Genomic DNA, 12025 nt, shown 5'->3' on the forward strand with positions numbered 1-12025 from the left:
GGAGCAGAGCCTGTTCACAGATGCAGTCACTACCAAGCATCAAGCAGCACACAGACATGAACAAACCAGCCCATCGCCCAAGGGCTTCTGAAGGATGTCACATGCAACCAGACAGCCTCGGCCCAAAGTTTTTGCAAAGGGTGCATCATCATCTCACCAGGGTTGCTGGAAGGGACAGATGGGGTGCACTGATGAACTGGTGTCTGAGAAATGAGGGATTCCCTGTATCTCTGTGCACAACTTAGAAGTATGGGGGCATCAGCAACTAGCAACCTTTGGGCCAAATCCGCCCCACTCCTGCACATACTACAGTAGTGAAAGAAGAGCATAGAAGACATCTTAAAGTGGCAAAAAGGCTGCAGGCCAGTTAGGAGCAAAAAGTCCCCTCCCCCACTCTACCCCATCCTCAGAACTAGAAAGAGGGACTGGGGGGGACGGGACATATTATTTCCAATACAGAAAATTCCAAAATATTACAGTACATTTGCAGGTGGGACAGAGATGCCAGCTTGCCCTTCGGGGATTCCCTTATTGTTCAACACAACCTGCATCCAGCACACTGACAAAAATCATGGCAGTTTTAATACATTACAATTAATTAATTTGTTGGCCAATTTGCTTCACTTGAGCCAAAAGGTGGAATAAAAATCCTACTGTGTGTTTCTATCTTGCCCTTATTCCAAGAAGCCCAGGAGAGCGTACAAGGTTCTCCCACTTGTGTGATGGGTGGAGAACACAACAGCCCTATAATGTAAGGCAGGCTAAGGTGACTGGTGCAGGGTAGCCCAGCGGAAATCAACAGAGGGGAGGGGTACAGTCCACAGATCTCACTCCTTCCCTGGGACCTCAGACCAGAACAGGTGCTCCTCATTACACAGACCCCTCCATTCTTCTTCTACAGAGCCCAGATGTGTCTTCCCAGGATTGCCAACTTCTCAACTGTTGTGTCCTCCACTGCTTTTGAAAGACATTTGATTGGCAGGCTTCAAATAGTTATTGCGGCCACCTCTCAAGACCCTCCAATGCTGCAACTACTGCTTAAGTGCCAAGCCAGCAGTTCTCCCCTTCTCTGCTGCTCAGTAGGCAACCCAGTTCTCCCCTTCTCTGCTGGTCAGTTGGCAACCAGGAGGTGGCCAGCTGTCCCACAGATGTCCCAGTCTTGCAGGCTGCCGGATTCTCCCCTTCTCTGCTGGTCAGCTGGCAACCTGGTTCTCCCCTTCTCCACTGCTCAGTTGGCAACCCAGTTCTCCCCTTCTCTGCTGGTTAGCTGGCAACTGGGAGGCGACCAGCAGTCCTGGAAATACCCCAGTCTCCCGCCTGGATTCTCCCTTTCTCTGCGGGTCAGTTGGCAACCCAGCTCTCCCCTTCTCCACTGCTCAGTTGGCAACCCAGCTCTGACCTTCTCTACTGGGCACTCCAGCTCTGCCCTTCTCTGCTGGTCAGTTGGCATCCCAGCTCTCCCGTCTCGCTGGTCAGTTGGCACCCCAGCTCTCCCCTTCTCTACTGGTCAGCTGGCACCCCAGGTCTCCCCTTCTCCACAGCTCAGTTGGCAACCCAGCTCTGCCCTTCTCTGCTGGTCAGTTGGCACCCCAGCTATCCCGTCTCGCCGGTCAGTTGGCAACCCAGCTCTCCCCTTCTCTACGGGTCAGTTGGCAACCCAGTTCTCCCCTTCTCTGCTGGTCAGTTGGCAACCCAGCTCTCCCCTTCTCTACGGGTCAGTTGGCAACCCAGTTCTCCCCTTCTCTACTGGTCAGGCGGCAGCCCAGCTCTGCCCTTCTCTGCTGGTCAGTTGGCAACCCAGCTCTCCCCTTCTCTACTGGTCAGGCGGCAGCCCAGCTCTGCCCTTCCCTGCCGGTCAGCTGGCAACCGGGAGGCGCCCCGGAGCCTCGGGGGGCGAGAACTGCTCCCGGCCCCACCGCCCCCTCCCGCCAGGGGCTGCAGTGCGGCGCTCGCGAGTCTCACCGGCGGCGGCGGCGCGCTCGGCCCGGGCGGCGGCTCGCAGGAGGCGGTAGTAGAGCTCCATCTCCGCCTCCGAGATGCGGGCCGGCGGCGGGCGCAGCTCCGGCGGGGGGCCGGCCCGGGCCATGCCGGGGCTCCGTCCTGCGGCTACTCCCGCCTGCCCGGCGCTCCCGGCTCCATCGCGCCCCCTCCAAGAGCGGCCGCGCTCGTAGCGGCTCTCCCGGGCAGGGCGCAGGCAGGCTCGCCCAGCAGCCGGCAGGGGAAGGCGGAGCGCGGCCGGCGCGGGAGGTCCGCGCGGTGGCGTAGCCGGCGGGGGGGCAAAGCGCTCAGTCTCCCCTTTGGAACCAGCCCCGGCGCTGGGCGCAAACAGGCGTGCGCTGGCCTGGCTCCCAAGGGAAGGTTCCCCCCATAACTGAGCGCGGAGCCCCCCTCTGGCTACGCCACTGAGTCCCTGCGTGGAGTCCTCCTCCCTTCCCAGCGGCGCGTGCACCGAGCCAGGGGGTGAGGGAGGCTGCGGTCCGGGTGCCAAGCTGCAGGGGGGTGACTGAGGCTGCCTCCTCCTTTTTAAATCTTGGCATCTGCAAATAATAGGGCTGTATTATCCCCTTATATATCCATTGGTGCGTCTTTAAATGCAATGAAACAAACCGCATTGAATATCTCTGTGCTATCAAAAGTTATAGCCAAAAAACTGGAAAAGGAAAACACAAACGGCCTTGTGTAACGCACTTTTTCTTACACAAGGCAAGAGACAAACCGTGTTGAAATATTTCTGTGCGATCAAAAGTTATAGCCAAAAACCAGAAAAGGAAAACGCAACTGCCTTGGGTCACAAAAAGTGGGTTGCACTGGGAAGAGACAAACCACGTTGAAATCTCTCTCTGCTACCAAAAGTTACAGCCAAGAAACCAGGAAAGGAAAACACACTGGGAATCCTGTAACACACTGCAACAAAAAGCATACACTGGGATTACCTGGGAATAAATGGCTGGCTGCAAGCATGCCAGAAAACCACATGTAGTCTTCATAAATGTAGGCGTGTTTTGCCTTCCTTCTATATTATAACAAAACTGCTTTTGTATGCATACTGGTCAGTTGGCAACCCAGCTCTCCTTTCTCTGCTGCTCAGTTGGCAACCCAGCTCTCCCCTTCTGTGCTGGTCAGTTGGCAACCCAGCTCTCCCCTTCTCTTGATGGGCATTCCTTCCTTGTCTTGCTTTGGTATCTAATGTTCACTACATATGTGAAACATATATAAGTTCAATAGAAAATGTCCACTGCCTGCACTTCTTCTCTGGTCATTATTATTATTATTCATTTCATATCATGACTATTACAGAAAATAATTTTGTCATGGAGAGGGTGCCAAAAATTTATGGGTCCTAGGTGCCAAGTTACCTTTGTATGCCACTGGGTCGAGGCAGCCGCATGACACATGCAGCTCTCCTTTTCCTTTGCATGTGCCCCACACCTTTTCCTTTGCATGTGCCCCACACCTGCCCAGGAGCACATCAAGGGCCAGATGGGCCGCTCCTGAACCAGCAATGGTGCCATGACACAATTGCCCCAGAAAGCATCCGCTAACTTGTTGGCACCTTAACAGCTGGCCTTTCCTGGAATGTATCCAGGCATATTTGCTAACCTGGATCTATAGTGCATCTTTTTTCTACAACTTACCTTCAAAAAAAAAGTCCTTTTCAAACTGTTGATTGTAGGTTCCTTGGGGCAGGGGCCTCTACTCTTGAGTGCTTCGTGTACCATGTTTGCATAGAGCAGTGGTTCTCAAACTCTTTAGTACCAGGACCCGCTTTCCAGAATGAAAATCTGTTGGGACCCACCCAAAATGATGCTATTAACCTGGAAGTGATGTCATGGCTGGAAGTGACATCATCAAGCAGGAAAAATTTTTTAACTCCCTCCCTGTACAACAAAATCAAATCAATTAATTAAAAATTTGCAATGTTTAAATATTTAGAGTAAATTGGAAACCTCCTAAGCTTCTCAAGCAGTTGCTGATCTGTTTTTAAAAAAAAATTCCCTAACAACTCAAAGGCTGCAATCCTAGCCACACTTACCCAGGAGTAAGCCCCATTGACTGTCATTGTTAAAAGCATATACATAAGTGACCTGTTCAAAGTACAGACCTGTAATATTTCCCTAAATGCAGTCACATACCATGGCATCATTAAGTCTAATAGACTAAAAATAAAATACACCTTGAAATAAATGGGGACCCACCTGGAATTGGCTCGTGACCCACCTAGGGGGCCCTGATCCACAGTTTGAGAAACACTGGCAAGTGTACTTTACATCCAGTAGTTAACTGCATTGCAATGGTCTCATTAACTTGCCCCCAGCACTGGAGAACAGGGAGGGACTCCAGAGAAGTAAAATGAAGGAAAGAGCTGGGTTCAAGTCCCTGCCCTGTTTTTCAGTTGGGGGGGGGGAGTGTGGGGTGAATGAAAATCAGGAGTTGAGCCAGAGCAGTTTTTTAGTCCACAGTTTTACACAGGCTGCCATTTCATGTCAGAAAAGGCACTTGAACTGCTCCTTCCGTGGTGCTGTGTGGGCTGTGTCATTATTCTTCAGTTCTAACATAAATGATTCACAAGTAGACACTGTTCTCATTCTTTGGAGAGAGGATTGTCAGAGGCTTTGTAAGAAAGAAGAAATTATTCAGTGCAGGGAGAGGTTTTACTCCCATTCCCTGCAGAAACCATCAATCCAGTGGTAGAGAGAGACAGCAAGTCCCCTCCCTAAAATCTGGCAGGAGGATGAGGAGTGGGTGCAATAGGTTTCCAAAGAAATCTGAGTCTAGTTTGAGATTTAGATCTTCTTCCCTTCCCTCCCCAACCAGCTCAGGTCAAGGTTACCTGCATATCCAATACAGGAAAACTGTCCAGGCCTTTGCAAACAAGACTATAGTGACCAGACCATCAAAAATAATGTCAAACAGGCAGCCTGTCTCGTTTCCCCATCGCAGGTCCGAACATGCCCAAACTTTTGTAGAACTTTTTCGCCTTCTTCGTGGAAACCCACAGGCGAGCGGATAGCCAAATGAGCCCTACTGGCTAAAACCAAAGCGCTCTTTATGCCGTCACTCAGAGTTTGCATGCAGACCGTCCCAGACTCAATCCTGGGCATCCGCAGGGTTGAGATAGACTTCCCACCTGAAATACTGGAGAAAAACTAAGGCAGAGGCACCCAGTCTGACCAGCTCCACCTTCGTTCAGACTAAGCAACCATCAACTGTGGCACTCTTGCCTCCCAGCAGTAAGCAGCAGTCATGACTTGAAGGCAGTAGCTTCTCTTCCCCTGCTGCTTGCCCAGTGTTTTTTGGCACGCCCCCTCTGACACTGACAGCGACATGTAGCCCTTGTCACAGCTAAAGATATCCAATGTCCCTTTGAAGCCACCCGCGTCAGTCATCACCTTGTCTTGTGGCGGTGAGTTCCCCAAGTTCATTCTGCTCTGCATGCCCTCACCTGTTTCAAAGGATGACCCCAAGAGACAAAACCCCTCTGTCCACTTTCTCCCTCCACTTTGTCCCAATGTGAATGCCTTTATGCTTACTTACATTGAACCGTGTTTGCCATTTTGCTGCCCAGTCTGGAGAGATCCTTCTGGAAGTCTTCACAATCTCTTCTGATCTTCACCACTCGGAGAAGTTTGGTGTCATCTGCAAACTTGGCCACCTCCCTGCTTAGCCCTGCCCCCAGGTCACTTATCCTGACATTTCACCCGAACTTTGTAGAGCTCTCTATTTTTTTTATATTCTAGGAAATTTCCAGCTCTCTCCTTTGGGTCCCAGGCCCCCTTTTTGACCCCAGGCACAATGTATCCCCTGCACCCCCCCTCTCATGGGCTCTGGTGAGCCCCCAAAGCATCAGCCTTTCCTCATAGGGAAGGAGCATCACTATAACCATTTGGTACACTTCCCAGCTCTACAATATGCATTGTTGGACGCAAAAAAAAAAAAAAGTCCATTATTGACAAGTCTGTTCACCTGAATTAGCCACATGATTGTGAAGGTGCCATAGCAATTTTACAGCCTCTCTTTTCAGACTTTAAAAGACAACGTAAACAAGGGTTGATGCCGGTCATGAAGACTGATTAGGCAAAATGATTAATCAGAACATACCAAAGTTTATTGATTATTCCAAACAAAAAGGATTCCTTTTCATAATGAAAAAGGGCAAGTTGCATTCATAAAAGTTGACATTCACATTCCATTGTCATTATATAAAGCAACACAAAAATGTATAAAATTGCTGTTGAAGTGATAAAAATTAAGATCGCAGTCCCATCATTTTATTTTGCAAGAAGCTGAAAAATGTGTCTTAAAATCTGTATATAAATTACACTCATCTCCTCCGCTTCTCCCTATTTACAAAACTTATTTTTCAAAAGTGCCACTGCTGATTAAATCAGATTTTACAATATTTGACAAGTCTCTTTGGACTGGTGTGGCACATATGCAGAAACCACAGGCAAAAAAAATGCATTATTTGGGGAAACTAGATGAAAATGCAGCAAGAGTTAGCCAAGATCAAGAGCAGATCAAGTTGATCCTGGGCTGCACCATTCCCAATTCATAAGAGATGTCCTGCATGCAGAAAGCTAGCATGTCAAGGCAAAGGATAGGTTACAATTCTTCTGCCCAACACCTAGTCTTCTTGTTTTGCTTGCCATTTTGAATACCCTCTCCACAGGCCAAAGAAATCATCACAGGCTGATGTGGTGAAAAAGTACCCCAAAGCCCAACAGTCCCACCTGTGCTCTCAACAGTTCTCTTGTCCCCCTCCTCCAAGCTTTTGTGTCTCATCACAACTACAAGTACATTTGTGTAGGTTAAGTAATGTTTCTCCCCCCACCCCACACCCATCACTAACGCCGTAGAGGTGAAAAGGAAGGACATGATTCCAAAAGGGGTGGATGGGCAGAAATATTTACAGCACAGGGGTGTCTAGAAGAAACTTTAAAAAGTTGCATGTTCTACTCCTACTAAATGCAGGATGCGTGGGGGGTCTTTGCTCCCAAACAAAACAGAGAACCCTCATATAAAACCACAAACACAAACTCCAGTCAAAAATATTGACAGGTGAGGATGGAAACCTCATAATAGACATTTGGCCAAAGGCTGTGTGTGAAGGACGCTGAAATTGAACATTTCAAAATGCCCGTGTTTGGAAAAATCATGTAAACATATCGACACTTAGATGGAACCGCCTGCGCAAAGCACTCTATATAGTCACAGCAATGTACTCAGTTGTGCACCATCTCCAGCTGCTGAATGGCTTTTCCGGAAACAATGGAATACCTGGCAATTGTGACCTCACACATAACCTACTCAAGCATGCTTTCAGTTGATACATTGCTGCTTCCTTGCACAGAGGCAAGCATTTACTGGGCATCTTCTGAGACTTAAGTCAGAAGTTGCAGGGATACAGACCTGTGCCACCAGGTCTGTATCACATCTTCCCAGAAACATCTAGCAAAAGAACCCTGTGTGGGACATAGCCTCCTTTGGTATGGCCTGGCCCACTGCAAGCAATAGCCAATGAATGGAGGCAGGGAAAAGCTGAATACGATGAGGTCACGGCCCGATGTGATGTCACATCCTGTGTTTCTTTAAGGAGAGGTTACCTGTGCACACATGGCGGAAACACACAGGATGGCTGCAATCTTGTGGTGCTATTTGAGCCTCGGATGCACACTTTGTACAGCTGCAGGTAAGTGAGATGGTTGGATCTACTGGCCCCATTTTTGGAAGGGAAAAAAAGGGCATCAGGAAAGGAGTAATATGTGACTGAGGAATCTTCTGCCCGCCCCTTAGTGAAACATGCAAGAGTTTCAAGAGCTGGTTTGACACCATCTCCCCTCTCCCAACTGCTACAGATGTGCTGTAACTGTTCATGCAATCTCCCCCCCTCCCCCAACCACTGTGGCATCATCTGAATGACCTCAGGTTTGGCCCACATAGAAGCCACAGGTGAACTGGAAGTGCATAATGTACCTGGTTGTGCACAATCTTTAGCCGTTGAACAGCCCTTTCTGGAAACCTTAGACAATTCTGAGATTGTGGCATCACACATAACCTATTCAAGTGTACTTTCAGTACACAGCACTGCCTCCAAGCCATCGTACGGACATGGAGGTCAATGGCACTGCCTCAGTAATGTGACCATTATACAGCGAAAAACGTGTCCCATCAAGGTACACGGTTGACAACGTGCAGTTGTTTGTGTGTTGCTCAAGCAGACAATATTGTTGGGGGGCGGGGGTCTTTCAAGAAAGATTTCATGGATACATCTCCCAATTTCACTGTGTGAATCAGCCGTTAAGATGTGCCACACCTGAGTGGAGCAAACATCTTGCGCACTACTCCAGGTCTGAAAAACGCAGCAGCAATACTGTCATGTGGCCACACTGATGAGAGCCGACCCTTCCAAAAAGGATATCCGCATTTGTCGGGACTGTGCAGCATGCTTTCGGAAGGCAGAGAAGCAAACTGCCAAAAGAAATGTTGCCAGATGTGGTAATTTTGCGCAACCTGGTCAGCCTTTATACGTTTGCCACCCCAAGCCATGCTTGACAAAAAGAACTGCGGCAGCCTTAGTGTTTGTAATGTAAGGGGTGCCATAGGAGAGAGCACATCAGTTTCTTTTTTCCTAAGTATTCCTGATAAATCAAGGGCGGAGGGACTGAAGTGGGAATAAAGGGATTTTTTAACCGTTCAGATCATGCCTGCCAAAGGGCAATGTGACATTCTTGTTTAAGGTCAGGGGGTCATGGGAGATAAACAGCAAACAAAAAAGTCATGCCAACCGAAGGGGCCGTGGTTGATGAGACTTCCTAAGTGCTGTCCAAGAGAAGTCAGGCGGGAGCCTTGCAGGACAAACACTTGTGCCTTTTCTTTGGTCAGGAAAAAGAAAATAATGTCACCCCATTAGCAGCTCCTGACCTTCCTCAGATGAACATGGATCATGGCAGAACTGACGGCACATCCTCTTTTCATTCTCCCAAGATCTTTCATGGTTTTCTCTATTAGAAGAGCAAGTTTATTTTCTCAAACTTGCATTAAAGAGAGAGAGAGACTCTTTCCCCATCTTTTGACTGTTTTCAAACAAAATTTGAAAGCAAAAATGTCCCATGTTGTATGTGAAGTCATCATCATCATATCTAAAACACAGAGCAAAAAGATCTTGGGTTCCTTTTGCTTGGCATGATTCCTTCCAATACCTGTTTCTTCTTGGAGAGAGCTGTTCACGAGTGCTGGGGTTATAATCTTTGAAGAAACCTGAGATGACATTGGTCTGCAAACTGGGCAATGGTGCCCCCTGCCTTCAATTCGGAGGTATAGCCATTCTCCCGCCGTTTGTAGGACACCAACACGGGCTCCGAAAAGACAGGCTATACAAGAAACATAAAGGGAAGGGGGTGGGGGGGGAAGAGAAAAATTTGTTATGTTCTTCCAATGAGAAAACTAAAGAGAGATGAAATACAGAAGCACCATCCCGGCGTGTCAGAAATCAAGGATTAGGATTTGCTGGGAGGAAAATAAACAAAAGGATTTGTAAGAGACAAAAAATGCCAAACCCAAGTTCACTGTTAAGCAGAGACATAAATTCATCAGGCTCTCTTGATGGGCGCTAACCTAAAGAATGCCTTTTGTGACAACAGGGAGATCTACTTAATGCCTTGCATGGAGTCAACACTGCCAGAGGGCTACATCCACCTGGTCAGAGGCACAACTTCTCAGTGTAGGTAGAGCTTGTTGTGTGTCCGGTTGTTGGAGTTGGGGCATTGCTAAGAGGCACAGAGGGCAGGCACTGAAAGCCCTTCCTCTAACTGTCCTCCCCGCCACAAACATCAAGCAACCCTTCAGCACTCTCCCAAATCAGTCCACCCAACCAATTTGGCAGTTATGTCCATGGGGCTGACTCATCCTATAGGCATAAGAACATAAGAACAGCCCCACTGGATCAGGGCATAGGCCCATCTAGTCCAGCTTCCTGTATCTCACAGCGGCCCACCAAATGCCCCAGGGAGCACACCAGATAACAAGAGACCTGCAAGGCCTCCTGGGAATTGTAGTTAAGAACATAAGAACAGCCCCACTGGATCAGGCCATAGGCCCATCTAGTCCAGCTTCCTGTATCTCACAGCGGCCCACCAAATGCCCCAGGGAGCACACCACATAACAAGAGACCTGCATCCTGGTGCCCTCCCTTGCATCTGGCATTCTGACATAGCCCATTTCTAAAATCAGGCAGTATAGCACAAGGCTTGAAGGTGGGGGGCCTGGAATAGAACGGGTGTGGCATTCTTTTCTCTTGCTTGCATGTAGAGTAGTCATTAACAGGAGTTTAGAATCAAACCACCTAGGGAAGGCATTGTGCATCATCTGAGAAATGGCACAATGGGCATAGGCAGTGTGTCCACGCGAAGCATGAACACACATGCAAATGCCCTGAATGTTACAAGAGAGTAACGGGGGGGGGGGGATCAAACCACCTCATTTCAATTCAGTTCACTGAGATCTTGCATGTTCAGTTCAGGCAGATGAACATGCAATAGGAGAAGACAGATTGAGAATCAGATCACCAACGCCTCACAGGTGCAATGCCACAATGCCGGCGGGGGTGTGTGTGTCAAAATAGGAGCTGATTTCATATTGAAATGTCCCCTTCTAGAGCCATCAATAGGACCCAATTCAAAGGGACGAGAAGGCATGCAAGACGGCAGCCCTTGGAAGACTGTGCTTATTGCAGATTTTTTTTTTTTAAAAAAACTCCCTCTTCAGAATCAACTCAATGCCAAGGCTAGGAAACAGTTTTGTTCTGGGCCAGGCTGCCCTCTCCTCTCCTGCAAAAAGATCAACTGGACTGGAGGGGAGTGGGAGGGTTCAAGCAGTTGGCTCTACCCCATTTGTACCCCTAACCGATAGCAGCGCAGTGGCCAATCCACCCATGTTTTGCCCAGTACGTTTGTACAGTGATGACTCTCAATTCAGCACTGATATTGTAGGGCGAGTAATGGGGAGGGCAAATGGAAACCCAACGTGTGCCAAGGAACCGAACCGTAGCATCCGCTGAAACAAAAAGCCTATGAGCCTGTGATCGTAGGGGCGGGCCACCTTAAACGCATTCCTATAAGTTGTCTGTTCCTCATAAAGATTACACTAGACTAGCAGCTAGAGTGGTAGGGCCTCAAAGCTGCCAAGAGAAGAATACAGGAGGGACTGTTAAGTCAGATGCTGTAGGAATTTGGGAAGCCCACAATTTTGGGATGGGGTGAAGGGGCTTGACCACACAGCTGCACCCCATCCACAAAGTGTTGCTTCTATATAACTAGCCCCTGACCAAGATACTATACAGTAGGTCCTTGGTATCTGCAGAGGATCCACACACCCACACCCCACACCCTTTCTGAATGTATGAAGCTGCCTAATCTAGCTTGGCATTCATCTACTGGGAAGGACACTGGCTCAGTGCTGGGATCAGTTTTCATCAGAGGTGCCAAGGCTTTCAGAGGGAACCGTCTACATCCAAAGCATGTGTGCCACTAAGCTGCAGCTCTTCCGCAAGGGGGAAGCTTCCCAGGCATCTATGAATCGCAGGCAAGCCACTTTGAATGTTCTAAGAAAAAGCTTTGAATCGAAGGAAATAAAACCAGAAATATGGAAGATTCTTGTTCCAGGCAAAATCAGCAACTTCCATGCATCCTTTTTTTTATGCATTATTAATTCCAATTACAACGTTTCAGAGAATGGAGAATATTGTGGCAAAAAACGCCCATCCATATTCCAGCATCTTTCATCCTTGACCAAGACGGTTCCAAAGCTCTTATTTCATTTAAAGCTTGGACCCTGTAGAAGGCCCAATTTGTGCAACAGTCCAGGTGGAAAAAAAAACACATGCACGCACACACACAGAGGAGCGCTGAACACATGGCTTTTTCTGTAGACAGCCCTCCTGGAAAACACACACACAAGCCAATGAAGGGGCAGGCATTGTACCTGTAATGCTCAGCAAGCATAATTTCCTCCACAAAGAGCTGGGATT

The 12025-nt window shown here is 48.5% G+C and overlaps 1 protein-coding gene across 4 annotated transcripts in view; it reads right to left on the reverse strand.

Moving 5' to 3' along the window:
• Window positions 1-6084: 6084 nt before the first annotated feature.
• The window catches only part of ATP11C (ATPase phospholipid transporting 11C), an 86776-nt gene continuing 80835 nt past the window's right edge, over window positions 6085-12025 (reverse strand). For 2 of the 4 annotated variants that reach the window (XM_066640224.1, XM_066640223.1), the window contains exon 29: window positions 6085-9371. In XM_066640224.1, coding sequence (XP_066496321.1) covers window positions 9240-9371 — 132 coding nt within the window. In that variant the 3' untranslated portion in view covers window positions 6085-9239. The remainder of the gene's footprint in view (window positions 9372-12025) is intronic. The other 2 variants (XM_066640226.1, XM_066640225.1) reach the window with 1 other exon arrangement.

This window comes from Tiliqua scincoides, chromosome 12, assembly GCF_035046505.1.
Source record: "Tiliqua scincoides isolate rTilSci1 chromosome 12, rTilSci1.hap2, whole genome shotgun sequence".
Taxonomy (NCBI): domain Eukaryota; kingdom Metazoa; phylum Chordata; class Lepidosauria; order Squamata; family Scincidae; genus Tiliqua; species Tiliqua scincoides.